Raw genomic sequence first — 19,782 nt, forward strand, 5'->3', positions numbered from 1 at the left:
AAAAAGGTGCCAGCCCCTCCCCCTGCCTTGCTTTGCAAACAAAGGTTGTGAACATGATCCATTACCCAACTGCCCCTTTGCCAGCTCTCAACCCCCCCTCATCCGATTCAGTGTCTCTTCATCATCACACCAACTCAGACATGTGGCCCACCTCCTAGGGCCTGCCCGTGTATCCCCCACCAGGCTCCAGCACAAAGGGAGGGCCCCTCTCTCTGTCTGCGATCCACACAATCTCTTTAATTAAACAGATAAAACCCTTAATCTGCAACAGTGCAGGGAACTCCACCCTATCGAGTATTTATGTTCCACATTTTAAATGGATACCCCACCTAAAAAAATTATTCAGGCCATACCAGACTTTTTTTTTTCAGATGAACACAAATTAAGAAAAATAATGACTCCATATAATATAGTGTCGATGCCTAAAAAACAGACATGACAGAAATCCAATGACCGCGGTTGATGAATCAATCAAATCTTCAGACGCAAAATAATAAATGTATAAGAAATGCTAATATTAAAAAAAAAAAATTTTAAACTATAAACCAAGGCTTCTCGCAACTGTCACACATCTAAACCAATTTTACAGCCTATAAAACTATATGGCCTCCTAAAAGAACAGAGTTATATAAGTTAAGGCTCCTCATGTTGGAAAGGTTTTTCCAAGGCCATTAAAGGGATAGATCACACAAAAATGAAAATTTAGTCATTTACACACCCTCGTGTCACTACAAACCTGTAAGACTTGCTTTGTTCTTCTGAACAAAGACGGAAAATATTTTGAAGAACATTGAAACCTAATAGTTTTCGTTCCCATTGACTTCAATTGTACTTTTTGTCCATACAATGGAAGTAAAAGGGAACTTGAAACCGTTAAAAATGTTAGTCTTCAAAATATCTTCTTTTGTAAAGAAGTCATGTTTGTACCGATATGAGAGCTAATAAAAGACAATTTTCATTTTTGGGTGACTGTCCCTTTAAGGTCTAACATGTTAACCCAGCTTAAATCATGGCCGACTATAGTTTTAAGGACTTTATGTAACTACCAAGTCAGTTAGTCCAAAACCCCCCACAGTCATTAAGAAGATCCGATCCACTCTGGGTCTTTTGCACAACACATATGTTTCCTTAAAACACCCACTTACAGAAAAATCACATTTTGTCCATCACACCAAAACTATGGTAGCTATTGTCGGCTGTTCTTTGAGCCAAAGAGCTTTTATCTGTGAAACGATCAGTGGTACTCAGTTGGATGCGCTTTATTTGTTTAGTGGTGTTTAGTGACAGGAAGAACCACCATGTAGGGCAGGAATCTCCCCCATTGTTACATGCAGGGAGGAAGGGGGAGGGCAGTGGTATTTGGTGTGGAGCCAGAAGAACACCCCCCCCCCCCCCCCACCACCATCAAAGACCTTTTCATGTGCAATGAGTCCAGACATTCATATGAAACTACTCGCCTTGAGCCATGCAAATCCAGCGTCTATTCAAAATGTATGATTCACACATGAATGAAACATTTACCAAGCTTTTGTGCTTTTTCCATTTTATTTCTGGGGTTTTCATCCAATTTACACTTGCTATCCCCTTCCCTACCCAAATACAGGCTTTTAAATAAACCCATTAAGATCACTGAATGAGCAGAATCAATGTTCTCTAGTCTACTAAATGTCTAGAGATTCAGGAGACATTGGTTGCAATGTGCAACATTTTCTTGGTGGAAAAATAAAATCACTGCATGCAAGCAGTAATAGCGTGTTAAAACAAACCAAACAAACAAAAAACTAATTCTACATTGTAAAAAAGTAGTGTTACAAAATAAAAATATACAGTCTAAAAAGTAACAAACTAATGATTACATATTGCACACACAGAGGCTTCAACAAGAGAATGACTTGAAATATCAAACAGTGCGTGTCTGTTACAGTGAACAGTTCTCTACCTATACAAAACACGGGACTTCAACACAAAAAACTACGTTCTGGGTAAAAAGCACTTGAATGTCCAGACCGATCGAGGAGGAGGAACATAAAACGAAAAGACGAGCCCTGCAGAGTCAGCACGTAAATTGCAATATATTGAGGTAGTTCAAAGTTCAGGACTATAGGAGAAAGATTTTGATCCAAAGTCCAGTAAAGTGGTTGAAAAAGCTTCTCATTCAGCAGGACATAAAGCAGACACTTTGGTCTTAAGGCCAGTCAACATAAATTCATTGTGAAGTCTAAGAATCCTCTGAACAACAAAACAGGACAATAGCAAAAGGAAAGAAACGTAACATGTTTGGTTAATCTTATCTTTAGTTTACCATTATAATAATAATAACAACAATAATAAAATATTTTGGACCGTCTGCTTAACAGAAACGAGACTAAAATGTTGACCTAAAGGTATGACGCTACAGCTGTAGCAGCAGAACCATCTTTTCTAACTAGGCTAAACTAGTTATTAGCATGACATTGGAGGTAAATGTGAATGACAGTGTAACAGTGAGGTAATCTTTACGAGCCACAGTGCCTGATGGGAAGAGGCAGCACTCAGGCAGAACCGCAGGGCGATCATGGCTATTTTTCCCTGGGGGGGGGGGGGGGGGGGGGGGGGGGGGGGCTAGGGGCTAGTGAAGCATGGAAAAAAAGAGGGGAGTACAGATGCCTCCGTCCCCTGGGGCATCTCCCTCCATCTGTCTGAGAGAACTGGAACCTCAGTGTAACGTCAACCTTCTCTAAAGACTTCGGCAAGAAACACAGACGAGAACAAAAGAAGCTACTTCATACAAACATCAGCTGGTTCAATGGCATGTTGTGTGTTCGTATTAAAGAGATCTGTACATCCCTGATATGTGGCATGTCACTGTAAACAAGACCAGAAGGGAGACAGGGTTCTTGGTCGTAAAGCCATCGGTTCATATAAAAAGGCAGCAGCATTAAAGGACCGTACAGCAAATCCAGTGTGAAAGTTCAAGGACTTGTTTGAAAATGCTGGTGGGATGGAATGCAGATCAACTTGATTTCTCTTCTATAGGCTGTGTGCTTAAAAAAGGATCCCCAAGCCATAAGTTTGAGGCACTGGAAGCAGGTCCTCACTTGGCTAAATAATCTTAAAAGATAGGCATCCTCAGTTCATAAAAACCCAAATGCTAAAAAAAACGAGAGTTCTCAAGTTAATACTATGACCTCAGTTGGATCCACTCGGCTGTTGGTTTTCTGTTTGGAAAGTCTTCGTCGGCGTCCGAGACGAAGCCCCTCGGGGGCGTCAGAGAGGGCGGAGGACGGCGGCAGCCCCAGGTTGAGTTTGTCCTCCCTCTCCTGGCGTCACCTGTCGAAGCAGCTGGCTGTGAACGTGTGGTGGGAACTCAAGTAGCCGCTCCCGTAAGTCAGACCGAGGCAGTGGCGCTCAGGCCCCATGCTCACCTGCAAGGAGATGGGACCCTGGAGGGGCAAGCCTCGCAGCCCCGACGCCAAGCTGGGGAAAGACGCAAAAGAGCTGGCCGGCATCGAGGCCGAAAGCAGACTGGCCTGGTGGGGCTGCAGATATTCCCGAGAGCCCACCGGTCCCAGGGTATGGCAGTCGGCCAGCATGTGCAGCTGGGATGACGCCGGCGAATGCTGGGAGAGCTGCGGGTAACTGCTGGCCTGGAGGAGCAGCTGCTGGGAGCTGGAGGTGGGCTGCCTTTGCAGAGAGGGGGTGACGGGGCTGTGGGGGATGTGAGCTTGCGGCTGGAGGCTGTGACTGGCGGAAGGGGAAGATTTGGATTTGTTGGCTTCTTTTACGTCGTTGTCGTGAGCGCTGAAAAATGAAACAAAAGAGCAGGGTGAGGTGAAGCATGTGGGTACATTACATTCTATGAATGCGAGCATATACTGTGGTTTGCTCTTACAGTAGCATGAGCTGGATGCACTGCGTCAGATGATCCCAGGAGTAGCCCGTGAGCAGGTGGAGGACAGTGGTCCAGCTGGGGGAGATCTGCAGGCAGATTCTGGACGCAGCTATGCAGGCAGCTGCCACCTGAGAAGGCCTGAAGCTCAGGAAGTCATGATCTACAACAAAGATGCACACAAACATGATGTGTTATATCCTCAGTGATTTTACCACGGTTAAGAGACTGTTAGGCTTGAAACTTTTATTAACCAGTGGTTGAGGAGACACTGATATATATAAATTAATAGTAGTGAATTTAAGCATACAAATAAAATAAAACAGACATTAACATTTATATTATACATACTTTATATTAAAAATAATAAATTGAATAATTTAAAATGTACATTTCTGCAATTCTTCCACCAAGTATTTAAAATGTTCATTAGTCAAAAATAAAACATATAACACTAAGCACTGACACTGATATTATATATTAATTTAGTAAATTTAACAGGTATATGTAAATTTACTTTTTTATATTATTGTACATTATTATAACACTTAAATAATATTATTAAAATAATATTTCTGTTCAGCAAAGCTAAATCAAACTGATCAAAAATGACAGACATTATTTTCTATAAAATATTCAAATAATGTTGTTCTTTGAACTTCATATTCAAAGAATCCTGTAATAAATACATCACAGTTTCCACAATTATATTAAGCAGCAAAACTGTTTTCAACATTGATAATATTAAGATAATTTTGAGCACCAAATCAGCATATTAGAATCATTTCTGAGGGATCATGAGACACAGAAGCCCGGAGTAAGGATGCTGAAAATTCAGTTTTATAAAAAAAAAAAGTTGCTGATAACAGCTAAAAAATGTATTTCCTTGAAATGGAAAACAGACATTGATGTGCCAATTGGACTGTGGTTATCAGAAGTTTGCAACTGTGTACCATTAGAGATCACATATTCATTGAGAGGGAGGGGTGAATTATTTGATCAAATTTTTTAATTATATAAAAACAGTACCACATGATCGTTTCATTTTGTAATTAAGTTGTTTTTTAGCATGTGTGTTTGGCAGTGTTATTTCTTAGGATTACTGATAAACTATACTGTCGTGATTTGTATTTATCATCTATTTTAATTTTAGTTAATGTCTGAATTTATTATGTCTGTATAGGTATTTTATTAAGTTTTAGTTTTATTTGAGTTATTTTAATACTTCAACAAACTAAATGGAAATGGAATGATATATATTGAATTTATAAATGTGTATGTATATATATTTATGTATGTACGCATGCATGTACGTATGTATGTGCGTGTGGTTGTACATATACATATAGTTGTTTTTTGGTGTTTGGCTTAATGTTATGATAGAATCATTATTATACTCATACCTTTTGTTCTTTAATATGTTGAATTGTTTTTAGCATCATTTATTTTTTTTGTTTTTCATTTAAATGTTAAGTTTTGAAATTTTGTTGTATGCATTTGTCATTTATTTAATTTATTTATTTTTAAAATGTGTATAGATTGTATTTATAAAGTTTTAGCTTTTAGTTTTGGATCTCTTAATACTACAATTGATTGCTTCTGCTGTCCTCATTTGTAAGTCGCTTTGGATAAATGTCTGCTAAATGACTAAATAATAACAATTTTGTGTTCTGTCTGTTTGATTTTGTTATATTTGAAAAAAGCAATAATATATATATATAAAAAAAAAGAAGAGTTCTTTTCAATTGTAATATCTCACAATATTACAGTGTATTTTTAACCAAATAAATGCAGCCTTGGGGAGCTGAAACTTTAAAAAAAAAAATCTTAATATTTTTATCTGTGGTGTATACTAGTGTGTTATATAATCAACATTTTATCAAATTTACAATCTGAATTGATGATCTTCTAAAATTACATTTTCTGTTTCATCATTATTACTTCATTTTAAGAGAACATTCAAATATACATTAAAAAAAACAACAGCAAACAAACAGGTGACTTTTTCACCTTGCAACGAAACCTCAAGGAAGTAGTGTGTGTATTTGTCCATGAAGGCTTTGGTCTTGGACAGGGAGGAGAGGGGCCAGCCGTTGTGTAGGTCCCCCTCCTGGACAGCAGCGTGGAGGTAGTAGTCAATGAAGTGGGCAGGTGTGGGCATGCACAGGTTCCAGCTGAACGTCTCCAGCAGCAGCAGCTCCATCTTAATGAGGTCACGCTTGTTGAGGGTGAGGTTCAGACTGCACATGAAGCCCAGAGAGTTCAGCTGCTCCAGTTTGGGCACACGGTCCTCCTTCTCCTCGAACTTACCTGAGCAAGGACAAACAAATATTTGAGCTTAAGCATTTAATTTGATTTCAATTACAATGTTAAAATATGAATGCATGGATTATCCTGCTTAGAGATATCATGAAGAAGATTCCCCATGATCTGTTACGGATGAAAGCAAGGACATTTTCTAACATTTTATGATGTTAAAGAAGCTCCCATGATCAGATATCACTAACATTCTTGATCTAAGAACAATGCATCTCTGTGCTTTTTCACATACTTCGGTTTCTTTAAAAGGATTTGCATTGGCATCATTAAGGTGATGCATTTTGTGAATTCCTGTAATGAGAGAGCACAGCTGCCTCATGGTGAATTAGCCCTTCTCTGCAGAACTCCTTTGTTGTCTTCGCTTCCCTTCCTGACTCTAGTTGCTAGGTGTTAATATCTTTTCCCCAAAGTCCAAGGCTCCGTAGTATTGCTTCCCCCGCAGTCTAATGCTCCAACAAGAAGGGCCCCACGACCTCTGACTTCTACGGCTCATGTTTGAGCGCTCACAGTCCTGATGGCTGGCGTGGAGGAGAAACAGTCGAAACAGCAAAGAGAATCCAAGGTCACATTAATTCACAGAGACTTCCTCTTAAATGAAACGCAAGCACTATCAGGCCTCTAAACAAGACACTGAGTTTCATATACTCACACATACATTCTATGGACATGCACATTTTTTATTAATACTTTACGATTTATTTTAACAAGACTTCTGTTGTAAATGAGCATCTTTACTACAACCTGACATAAACTCTCAGTCATTACAAGAGTCAGATGGCGATTCAATAAACGCTCTCTCAGACTTAGTAAGTAATTTGTTACACCAGGTGTTCACCCAGATGAACCTCTACAACCTAAAATATTTACTTGAAGTAAACAGAGAAACAAATAGAGACATAATTAGCGTAGCTGCTGTTCCATCTAAGCAAAAATGATTTATTCAACCCAAGCTAAAGAATAATAATAAATGTACATTTGATCAGATATAACTGCAGTACAAGATTATAAGATGCATTATGTGAATGATTGGCTAAAGAGATGTGTCTTTAATCTAGATTTAAACATAGAGAGTGTGTCTGAACCCCGAACGTTATCAGGAAGGCTATTCCAGAGTTTGGGAGCCAAATGTAAAAAAGCTCTACCTCCTTTAGTGGACTTTGCTATCCTAGGTACTACCAAAAGTCCAGAGTTTTGCGACCTTAGGGAGCGGGTTGGATTGTAGCGTGGTAGAAGACAAGTTAGGTATGCAGGAGCTAAACCATTTAGGGCCTTGTAGGCAAGTAATAATATTTAGTAAATGATACAGAACTTAATAGGTAGCCAGCGCAGAGACTGTAAAATTGGAGTAATATGATCATATTTTCTTGACCTGGTAAGAACTCTAGCTGCTGCATTTTGGACTATCTGTAGCTTGTTTATTGAAGATGCAGGACAACCACCTAGCAGTGCATTACAATAGTCCAGTCTAGAGGTCATGAATGCATGAACTAGCTTTTCTGCATCAGAAACAGGTGGCATGTTTCAAAGCTTGGCAATGTTTCTAAGATGGAAGAATGCTGTTTTTGTAACATGGGAAATATGATTTTCAAAAGACAAGTTGCTGTCTAATATAACACAGATTTTTTACTTTATAGGATGTAACCGTGCATCCATCTAGTTGCAAATTGTAATCCAAGAGATTCTGTGTACTGTTTTCTGGTCCAATAAGTAATATCTCTGTCTTATCTGAATTTAATAGGAGGAAATTGTTGGTCATTCAATCTTTTACATTTTTTACACAATCTATTAGCTTAGATAGTTGAGAAGTTTCATATGGTCTTGTTGAGATATATAGTTGAGTATCATCAGCATTACAATGAAAACTAATCCCGTATTTTCTAATAATATTACCAAGAGGCAACATGTAAATTGAAAATAGCAGAGGACCTAGGACAGATCCTTGTGGTACTCCATACTTTACTGGTGATAATTGAGATCAGAATCAGAATCAGAAAGAGCTTTATTGCCAAGTGTGTTTGCACACACAAGGAATTTGTCTTGGTGTTATGAGCTTCCAGTACAGAAAGTACAAACATAGTGCAGACAACATATAATTAAGGTGATAAAGAACACTAATGAAGAGAATATACAATAATTAAGAATAACAATAGTAATAAAAATAAAAATATACTGAAAAGAGACATGACCATAGACAGAACTGTGAATGTGCATGTGTCCTATGTGCAGATGAAGGTTTGATGAGTTATTTACAGATGTACAGTACCGGGGTGTTGGATTGGATTCAATTTATTGTCATTGCACATGTAGGTACAAGGCAACGAAATGCAATGAAGAAGAAGAAATACAGCATAACATGAGGAAAGAGAGGAGAAAAAAATTGTCCTCACACTACGTTCCTGAACGAGAGTGCAGTGTGAGAACAGACAAAAACCTCGGCATGGAGCACAGTCAACACAGGAACATAACTTGCATAGTAATCCTAGTTCAGACGAAACAGCCACCCGGCCAGCAGCCATTCAGCGCAAACACACGGACCCGTGTACGAGTGTGTGTATGTGTAAGTTTGTGTGAGTTCGTATGCCTTGAAATCCGTTTCGCCAGCACTCCAAACCAGTCGACTCAGTTCGCAGGTTGTGATGCGACATAGCAATTGCCATGGAAACGACCTTGGACAGAGCACAAGCGCCCGACAATAACAAGGTGTTTTGATAGGGGGAGGGAATGGAAGAAAGAGCGTCTCCCTGCAGTATTCACAGGAGAGTTGATACCAGAGCGGCCTTGCCAAGCCGTTCTGTTGTGGGAAGCCGGAAAGAGATAAGATTGTTAATAAGTAGCATTTAAATGGGGATGACTCCCCATTTAAATGAACAAAGTGGTAGCGATCGGACGGGTAGGATCTAAACCATCTTAAAGCCTGCCCTTGAATACCAGTATAGTTTTGTAATCGATCTATGAGTATATCATGGTCTATAGTGTCGAATGCAGTACTAGGATCAAGTAATACTAGCAATGAGATGCAGCCTTGGTCTGAAGCAAGAAGTCAGTCATTTGTCATTTTAACAAGTGCAGTTTCTGTCCTATGGTGATGCCTGAAACCTTACTGAAATTATTCATAGAGATCATTTTTTTTTGCAAGTAGGAACACAATTTAACTTTTTCTAAAATTTTAGACATAAACGGAAGATTTGAAATGGGTCTGTTATTTGCCAGTTCATTAGAATCTAGTTGTGGTTCTTGAGAGGCTTAATAACCGCCAGCTTGAATGGTTTTGGGACGTGACCTAAAGATAACGATGAGTTAATAATATTGAGAAGCGGTTCTTCTGCTACAGGTAACAACTCTTTCAGTAGTTTAGTGGGTATAGGATCTAATAAACGTTGTTAATAATATCTAGGATCTAATAAATATGTTGTTGGTTTAGATGCACTGATAAGTTTATTTAGCTCTTCCTGTCCTATAGTTGTAAAGCACTGCAGTTTTTACCTTTTTATTTATCAAAGAATCCTGAAAAAAGTATCACAGGTCCCAAAAAATATTAAGCAGCACAACTGTTTCCAACATTGATTATAAATCAGCATATTAGAATGATTTCTGAAGGATCATGTGACACTGAATACTGCAATGATGCTGAAAATTCAGCTTTGATATTACAGGAATAAATTACATTTTAAAAGTAAATTAAAAACTTTTTAAATTGCAATAATATTTCACAAAATTAAAATTTTTGATCAAATAGATACAGCCTTGATAAGCATAAGAAACTTTTTTTAAAAAAATTAAAAATACTGATCCCAAACTTTTGAACGGCAGTGTACGTACATGGATCACAGTATAATTATGATATTTTTTTTCTGAAACCACCATAACATTATTTTACATATGAAATGCATTCAGTCTGCATTTTATGAATACCAGTTTATGTTACACAAATGTTTTCTTTTTGCACAATTTGACAAAACTATATCTTGAATGGTAACCTTGACAATAATTATTTCACTTTTTATTTAAATATGTATTTTACCAAATGCATATCAATTTTCATGATTGAAAGTCTGAGTCTTGAACAAAGTAAATAGAAATGTGTGGTGAAAAACTATAAATTAAATATAAACGTAAAAGGCTTTTGAAAAGTAGCAAACACAAATGAATTCACGGTTTCCAAGTTTGAAAATAAATAAATAAATAAATAAATAAATACATAAATATATATATATATATATATATATATATATATATATATATATATATATACACATTGTTTGAACTGTGTTTTTTGTGTGCAGCCAACAAAGACAAACAGAAGCGTGATGTCTATTTATTGTCTTTCACATCATCACATTCATTCCAAACTCAAATACAATTTCTTTTGTCGTGTCACTGTAGATTCAGCATCAGAACAGGAAACACTGGTGGACCCTCACGGTCAAAAATGCCCAGCTGACACAAAAAGCCATTGCACAGTGTCTTTTCTTTATTATCTGGGGTGTACAAATTCTTTTCATTAGCATCACACCTCAGGGGAGCATCTGTCACACTAATCTGAATATCAGGAACCCTGCTGAGTGTTTCAGTTCAAACATGCCCCTTCAGGGCCCTCAGCTCCCCCCCTCCCTCATCCTTCTGAGGAAAGGGCCAGCCTGCATTTGACATGCTACTCTACACAGTTTCATCAAAAAGGAGAGCTGCAGCTCCATTAGCTACAGGATGATATACCATTTCAACAGGGCTTCTTGCCGAAAATTGAAAAGTACCATAGGGTTGGGGTTTCACCTCACCTTGTTTTCGTTATTCCTTCAAAATGCAGAAAACACACAGCTAATAAAAGAAATGACCATTTTATACAGCTATGTACATACTATCAGGTTTGATTAATAAAAAGAGTTTCATGACATATGCTGTGCGTTAGCATAAACCCCCCTCGCCTCAGCTCAGGAGAGGAAATGAGCCTGATATTTCACCCTCTCCTTCTCCAAAGTTCTCAGCTAAGAGAATGAGAGCGGGTGGGTGCGGGGGGCTAACTGCACTGATAACATCAAGCTCAAGTGTTCGTCCATGCATATCCTCAAACTGCATTTAGCCATTATTCATCCCTGAACGTTATCACCTAAAAATTAGACCTGAAAGTCTTGATTCATTTCCTGAGTTTCAGGACAGCAGTGTTTTCACTCAGCTAGTTTTTAACGTTGACCTCAGCTGAAATCTTGGCACGGCGCAATATCTGCCGACTCAGCCTTCAAGATGATCATCCGGTGTTAATACGGGTTTACAGTCTGGCTTCAAATTACATAAGCTTAAAAAAAAAAAAAAAAAGCTTAAACCAAATTAAATGAGCGTTGGGCAGCAGTGTTATTTCAGTATTATTTATATAGTCTCTTAAATTAGCTTTTATTGCTGTATTTTACATTTTCACTTTAATTTTAGTTTAAGTCATTTTGTTGCGTTTTTGTCTTTTATATTTGTTTTTAATATATCTGTTTTGCTTTAATATATATTAATTTAATAATATAATTTGAGTTCTAATAATTTCAGTAAGGCTGCATTTCTAATTTTTAAGTTTTTCATCTAATATTTATATTTTATTTTAGCAGCCAAAAACTATTTTTAATAGTTTAGCTAACAATGACAGGCACACTAACAATATTAACTAGGGATGAGCGAGTACAGCATTATCTGTATCTGTATCTGTTAACCATATGAATTATCTGTATCTGTATCTGTACTCGGACTGGGCGGGGCCTAACCCGGAAATGGGCGGGATTTAACCTGGAAGTGGGTCGGGTTGTCTTGAAATAGGCGGGGCTTTAACCGGTATGTTATTTTAAGCATGCAATTGATATGGGTTGCTTAATTTGTAATATTATACCACAACTACCTTTATTTTTTTTTTATGAAATGCAGCAAGAAAGTGTCAGACACTCAGTACGTGAAGTAAAAAAAACTGGTTAGAGCCAGCTGACGGTTTAAAAAAGAAAAAAAAAATCTCCTACAGGCAGAGACGCGAGTCGCATTCTACCAAGCACCACGTCTGAACAAACCCCACGTTTACCAAAACTCTACTGGTTAATAAGTAAGTACTACAAACCAAAGTAAAAAACAAACCTGAAGAAACCCTAAACGTTAACGGAAAAAACCCGCAAACCTGAGTGACTGAGGGAGAGACAGAGAGAGAGAGCGCGCTGTTCTCTTCTCAGTGTCAGGGGCGCTGTGACTAGCCTATCACAGAACGCAGACACAGTCAGCTACCCAATGATAATTTTTATTCAATCCGAGCACAGATATTGACTCGTATTACTCGTATGATACTTGTACTCGGCAAAAGTGCTTTATCCGTACCGGATACTCGTTTCAGCCGAGTATCCGGCTCAACTCTAATATTAACCCTTGTGTTGAGCTGAAAATATTTTATCTAATTTGGTGTTCCAAGTCAAACTGACCAGCATTTTAAAAATTGCATGTAATTCTCTCAGTATGCGGAGTACATTTTTTAAAACTTATTTTCTTTTGTTTAGCAATGGTTTTGTATTTATTTTTGGAACTGAATGATCGTAGGCCTCACTGATATGACCTTACGCACCTCGGTTTAAATTAAAAAGGCACTCTCTTCTCATGGAATAAATTGAAGCCTATGATCAATCAGTTCCAAAAAAAAGAAAAAAAAAAAAATGTAATAATTGAAAGAAAACAATTTGACAATTAAATCCAACATTTGTAGTGCTGTCAAATAAAAGTTTGTGTTTACATAATGTGTACTGTACATATTTATTATGTATATATAAATAGACGCATGTATATTTAAGAAAAATATGTTTATATATTAAATATATTTATACATAAATTATATGAATATAAATATACATGTAAATATTTTCAAAAATATAGTGTGTGTGTCTATTTATAAATAATAAATGTATACAGTACACATACATATGTAAACAAACTTATTTTGGATGCGATTAATTGCGATTAATCATTTGACAGCACTGATTTTGACAGTATATCATAACGAAGGTGGGGAATAATAGTACAAAAATACACACACATATACACAACACATGGGTTCAATTTAAAGAGGTCATATGATGTTTTCCTTTCTCTTTGGAGTGTTACAAGCTGTTTGTGCGTAGATAAGATCCCTGAAGTTGCAAAGACTAAAGTCTCAAAACCAAAGAGATATTCTTTATCAAATTTAACACTCGTCCACGCCCCCTACGGCTCATTTAAATAAGCCCCCACGTCTACGTCACGGTGTGGTAAGATTTGCAAAACACCGCCCAAACGCATACGCCATGAAAGGCGGAACTATTTTTCTCGCTGTAGTATTGTTGCTGCCGCCGGCGTCATGTCCTGGAGATGCTGTGTTTCGTTGTGAAAGCGAAAGTACTTTGTTTGGGCTTCCAAAAGAGGACACAACTAGAAATCAGTGGTTAAGTTGTATTTACAACACTGTTCTAGAACAGTTCAACCCAAATATTAGAGTGTGTGCAGCGCATTTTAAGGAGGATTATTTCCTGAACCTGGGAGTAGCCTGCCAGTTCAGACTCACAGCCTGTAAATACGTTTTCTTATTTAAAGAATTTGCCACTGACGATTCAAATGTGAGTTTAGAGCAGTGTAGAGTAGTGCTTGTTGTTTCTTCGATCACAAATGCAGACATTGTAATGTTTACACGGCGCGATGCAACACAACACCTAAAAAGACAGAATATGTCATTATAATCAGTAATTATGTCCCCACTGGATGCAACAAATGCCTCGTTTATAATGGGTTTTATAGTTTTTGTGTTATCGCGTATCACACGTCATCACAATACGGTAAAGGGCGTAACAGTTCTGTCTCACGCTTGAAGTATTCGGCCAATCACAACGCACTGGATAGCTGGCCAATGAGGGCACGCCTCAGTTCTCAGAACGATGAGCTTTGTAAAAATCGGCGTGTTTCAGAAAGACGGGGCATAGAGGAGCAACAATAATGCACAGTATGTGGAAAATAATGTGTTTTTTTAACCTTAAACCGCATAAACATTGCTTTACACCAAATAATGTTCTTTTTAGCAACGTCACATGACCCCTTTAATAGTAAAATGGGATTTTTTTTATAGTATGAAATCACAAACCCTTTTGATTTATTTAAGACAGCGCCTCTCTACCATTTGTCATAAATCTTGGTCTGAATGGAAATTTTGCTATGCTCTCTCAGCTTTAAGTGCAGGGCTGGATGCCCCACACACACTGCAGGCGACTCTTAGAGAAACTCAACAATGGCCGCAGCCGCCTGAATCAATAACTTAGGGAAAGGGAGGGATATCTTAACAAGAAACATGAGCAAAGCCATTATTCATTCAGTCGAAAGCAATTAATTAATGCCTGAACACTGCCAATTGCCGGCCAGTGCAAAAAACCCTCCCCCAATCAAGAGGCGGCCATGATGAGGGTCAGAATAAAGCGAGAGAATCACTATTTAAAGACCTTTAAATTATTCAGGTCAGTATTGTACAAATGCAGATGCAGAAAGCACTCTACATTAATTGTCTTTTTGGCCAGATTTTAATCTGTGAAAAACACCAACACATGGCGACACAAGTCACCCCCTCTATCTTATCTCTCTGGCTTTGTTTGTGTGCAAGCAGACGTGCCACTACTGATAACATGCCTTGCCACATTACACAGCACAGATACGAGTCAAACTTCCTTGTTTCCTGCACTATAAATCTACTGGAGACCTCAGGAGACACTTCTGCATCACTGCAAGAATGTCTCTCTCCGTCTGCCGCATAAAGCTTTTGCAATCCACCTGAAACTGTCGGTTAGACTTGCAACATGCCAAAGCAGCTGTAACTTGCTGAAACTCTCACTGATTTGTGGGTTGGATAGGTTGCCTTGAAGACTGACTCAGGGGTCTCGAGGCCAGCGGAGGCCATGGCCTCTTATGCACACAGCTGTCACGCAGCACAAAACAGCAGCCAGCTAGTGCAGAGAATCAGATGCACTCACTCAGTTCAGTAGGAGCACCTAAACATAAAATTTATGCAGTTCAAATTTACTTCAGGTACCTGCAACGAGTGTAGTGCCTGATCAGATACAGGTAAACAAATGAAAGTGTAATCAAATTCACGTGTGACTTACTGGCCAGGAGGAGACAGGAGAGGGCGATGACGTACAGCTGCCGCACCGCTACATCATAGTGGTCCATAAAGAGGTCGAGCAGGTAGACGGCCAGGTGACGTGCCGTGGGGCAAAGCTGGTATCGGTTACTGAGAACAGCAAGCAGGTCGGCAAAGTACCGCCGCATCCCGATCTGTGGAGATTGGGCCTGGTACGCTGGCAACTTCAGCTCCTAAGGAGAAAAGGATGGTATGATTTTTATGTAATGGTGTATATAATATTTGGATCATGGTGAGTTACAAAAAATATCACGGAATTCAGCAAGAATGCATTAAATCTATCAAAAGTGACAGTAAAGATTTTTATAATGTTACAAAAGATTTCTGAACATTCTATTGAACAAATAATCCCAAAATGTATCACAGTTTACACAAAAATATTAGAAACGCAACTGTTTTTAACATCGATAAGAAACTTCTTGAACATCAAAACTGCATATTAGAACAATTTCTAAATCATGAGATACTGAAGGATGTGATAGCTGCTGAAATTTCAGCTTTGCCATCACAGAAATATTCTATTTTAAAATATATTCATATAGAGAATTATATATCATTTGTATTTTAAATTATATTTAATTAAAATACTTCATCACAATATTGCTTTTTTAATACTTTTAACCAACTGCAACCTTGATGAGAAGAGACTTCTTAAACATAAAACAAACTTTTGAACTTTGAGTTATTTAAAAAACAAATCTGTGATTACCATATAAATTCTGTATATAATATAAAACAGTATATAATCTGTAAAAGATAGAAGTAAATAAAATAAATTAGTTAGCCTAAAGGATTCAAAGGGACAATGCATGTTCAAGTCAATTTATGAGAGATTAAACATTTTTCATGAATGAGCCCCATTAAAATAATTGCCTTTTATCAGCACGCTCTGTAATCAACTAAACCAGAGCCATTCTCAAAAATTTATTCAATACCAACTGTGCAGAAATTACAACTCAAACATACCCTTAAACAGCTCCAGTCACATTTAATAAGCAGCTAAATTGTCAAACTCTTTCCAGACATGAGACCTACAGGCAGAGTGTGCTGCTTTATAGTGGCTGTTGAGGAGAGCGTTGCTTCCTTTACAGGCCTAGCCATCATGTCTCACAACCATCTGTCCCTTGTGGGGTGAGGGGCTGGGATTTGACCCTCTCAAGGAGCCCTTTTTTGGGGCCTGCCCGCAATTTAGACAGCCCTACAGCTGCTGCTATATTTTAATGGCTGATCAGTTTGTCGACTGCATATCTTGATGCAAACCGTTTTCAAAAGAACAAGTTTTTTCAAAGCATCTATAAATAATATAAGGTAAAGCCAGAGGAAATAAAACTAGCTCAGCACCGCTTTGTGGCTTTACATTTTTGTGAGTTTCACACAGATAAAATTGGAAATTGGCACTTGAACAACAAAAAAAAAAAGAGGAAATAGACTTGATGAATATTCTCATTTAGCTTGCTTAAGACAAACTAAATGATGCTTTAACACACACACACATATATATATATATATATATATATATGTGTGTGTGTGTGTGTTAAAGCATCATTTAGTTTGTCTTAAGCAAGCTAAATGAGAATATTCATCAAGTCTATTTCCTCTTTTTATTTATATATATATATATATATATATATATATATATATATATATATATATATATATATATAGTGATGGAACATAAAATTACGGAAGAAATATTCTAGCATAATTTAGCATCGTTCTAAAAACATTTACAAGCAAAATTAAGAGCAAAGCTGCTAATTAACCTCCTCAAAGATTTCAGTTAATTGCAAAGACCCTTAGGATTCAGTACTGACATAGTAGGAAGTGAAGTTAGCCAACCTCCCACACAAAACATATTAAACTATAGCCTATCTGTGCAAAGATTTACATTGGCTAAACATTTCTGCACAACATTACCTGCACATTGAATGTTGGTGAACAGAGAGAGATTGTTCTGTCTAAATAAAATCAACCAACACCAAACCTCCGATCTCCACATATTTCCCCAAACAGCTGAACCACTTTGCATCTGCATTGCATTAGTCCTACATATCACTAGATTTCACATACAACTCTGACTAACCAAGGTGGGGAAGAGAATTACGTGCCAAAACAAGGTTCATGCAAGCCACATTCAGTCACATGCATCATTTTGCCACTCCTTGACACGTGCTGAATAAACCCAGCAGGATTGTTTAGTCCGGTAATCTAAAGCTAACAGACAAACTCAAGTGCAAACACACACAAACAGAGCACTTCACATTCCAAACCGGATGTGAGAACACCCCGCAATAAACAGGATGGACAATAAAAAGACAACAGAGTGCACCAAATAAATGCACTTAAACCTCACTGTCTGATCGGTGCAATTCACTCTGCAGTGAGGAAACAAAAGTTCACATGGTTTAGCAATACACTTCCTAGTGCTCCAACACAAAAGTGTGTCCAGTTTCAAGAAACAGATTTACCAATAACGGCATAACAGCTCTGGTATACATTTACTTAATTTGCTAAAGGATCAAAACTGTGGCTAAAATGACAGCACCCAAGACTTGACCCCATATTATAATAAAAATTATAATTGTGTGATATAATCACAGCACTTTTAAAATAAAATTATTAAAGAAAGAAAATACGTAAAATAAAGCTAAACTAAAAGTAGGCTGTAACAGAGTACCTTTAAAGGCATTGCACAGGGTCCCGTTTCTTGGTTGTAAATGAAATTCAATATGATTATAAGGGAACTGTGTTTACAGTATAAATGCAGACAATACAGAGAATGTTTTCTAAGGGCTGTGTGACATTTCGCACTTCCCCATCAAAGCTTGGACAAGCCAAACCCGAGCCATTGGAGACCTGGATGTTAACGCTTGGATTAAAACTGCACTGTGATAGGATACTATGATGAATGCAAAGCTGTTTATTACAACTCACCTTAATTCGCAGAGCCTGATGGATGTCCGCTGCAAGCTGGCTTTTCCACCACTGCCCCTCCGGTTCCATCTTTCCCATCCAGAAAGGGCCCCAATCCTAAAACACAAACAAGAGTGAGAGAGGGAAAACAGCAATTCTTGTTCAGTTTAGTCACTTCTACCACACTAATTCCATTTCAGATTTGTTTGAGAGCAAAAGTCTTTAAGGGGAACTAAAAGCATAACTAAAAGATAAGTGGGCGCTTGTCAGAAAATCTTTTCTAAATTTACTGAGCTTGAAGTCGTCCAGCAAAGTTCAAGCAGTCATCTCACGCTGAACTCCAACAGCCAAAAGCACGACTTTATCTTATTAATTTGTAGAAGACTCAACTAAATACCTAAACACATTCTAGCGATAAACTTTCCCTATCTGTATGTCGCTTTCTAAAAAATAGAAATAAATCGGTCCGAAATTAAAGTGACCAGTGCCGCACATCTAGCCCTGCGGCACGCCACGAGACCCTATAACAGAGATATCAAGTATAGGCTACATGAGAGTTGTGAACGAATAAAGCAAAGAGTTTCGGGTTAAACGCGTTAATCGACAATGACTATCCAAACTAAAACATAAGCTGAAAATTAAACATTATAAGAAACAATATAACGCGCTTTATTAAAACAACAGCGCGTCTTACCACTGAGACAACGGCGCTCCAGACCCCTTTGTTTCAAAACTGCCGCATCTGGAGTTATAGCCTTCAACTACGCTCGTGTGTACTTTTCGAAACAAATCCCATATCAAGGGAAATTCGTCCCGTGAATAACAAAGCCGCTTCAGTGTGCAGTTGGATGTTTTTTTTATCAAAACACCGACGCGTGTGTATCCAAGTTAACCCTTTGACTTTTTTTCGCCGTCCCGTGTAGTGTGCTCCCCCAGCGCCTGAGAGGAGCAGCTCTGAAAGATGTTGTGTGCGGAGCTGCATGGTCGCTCCAAACGGGGAGGAGTTCATTAACATGAGCATTGCTTCAAACCATTCGTCAACTTATTTAAAACACTGAAATGTGCATGTATGTGTTTATTAATCATCTAAATCTACAGGTGAAATGTGGTGATTGTGGTTTGCTGAGATTGGGTTGTTTTGATGTAGAGGACAGCGAAGAACAACACATTTTAATTTAGCCTATGTTTTATAATTTAATGTAAATAAATAAAATTGTTAGTGGTGCGTGAGCTCTCTACGTATTTAATCGTGAAGAATTCATTTGCAAAAACAGTTTTTAACAATTCTCAGAAATCATGTTTTTTCCTTGTGCATACCAATTAATCTCAATCAAACTGCAGTTGGGTTATTTTGACTGGGTTACCTAACACAAAACACAATAGAAACATGATAACATTATAAAAAATGATACATGATTTTTGAAAAGAGCTAGTTATCTGATTTGGCAAATAAACTCTTCTTATAAATCAAGACTCATTTCGATTTTAATGGGTGTTAATTAAATTAATCTATGATATTAAG

The 19,782-nt window shown here is 37.8% G+C and overlaps 1 protein-coding gene across 1 annotated transcript; it reads right to left on the reverse strand.

Moving 5' to 3' along the window:
• Positions 1-3,305: 3,305 nt before the first annotated feature.
• On the reverse strand, positions 3,306-19,134 carry LOC306856309 (cyclin-J-like; the record flags this gene model as incomplete). Its single annotated transcript, XM_079395495.1, has 6 exons — positions 18,955-19,134; positions 18,282-18,377; positions 15,310-15,520; positions 5,879-6,178; positions 3,872-4,031; positions 3,306-3,780 (listed from the first exon to the last, which is right to left on the reverse strand). The coding sequence occupies exons 2-6, from the start codon at positions 18,357-18,359 to the stop codon at positions 3,306-3,308; spliced, it is 1,224 nt and encodes a 407-aa protein (XP_079251621.1). The 5' UTR covers positions 18,360-18,377; positions 18,955-19,134.
• Positions 19,135-19,782: the final 648 nt, after the last annotated feature.

This window comes from Barbus barbus, assembly GCF_936440315.1.
Source record: "Barbus barbus genome assembly, chromosome: 36".
Classification (NCBI taxonomy): domain Eukaryota; kingdom Metazoa; phylum Chordata; class Actinopteri; order Cypriniformes; family Cyprinidae; genus Barbus; species Barbus barbus.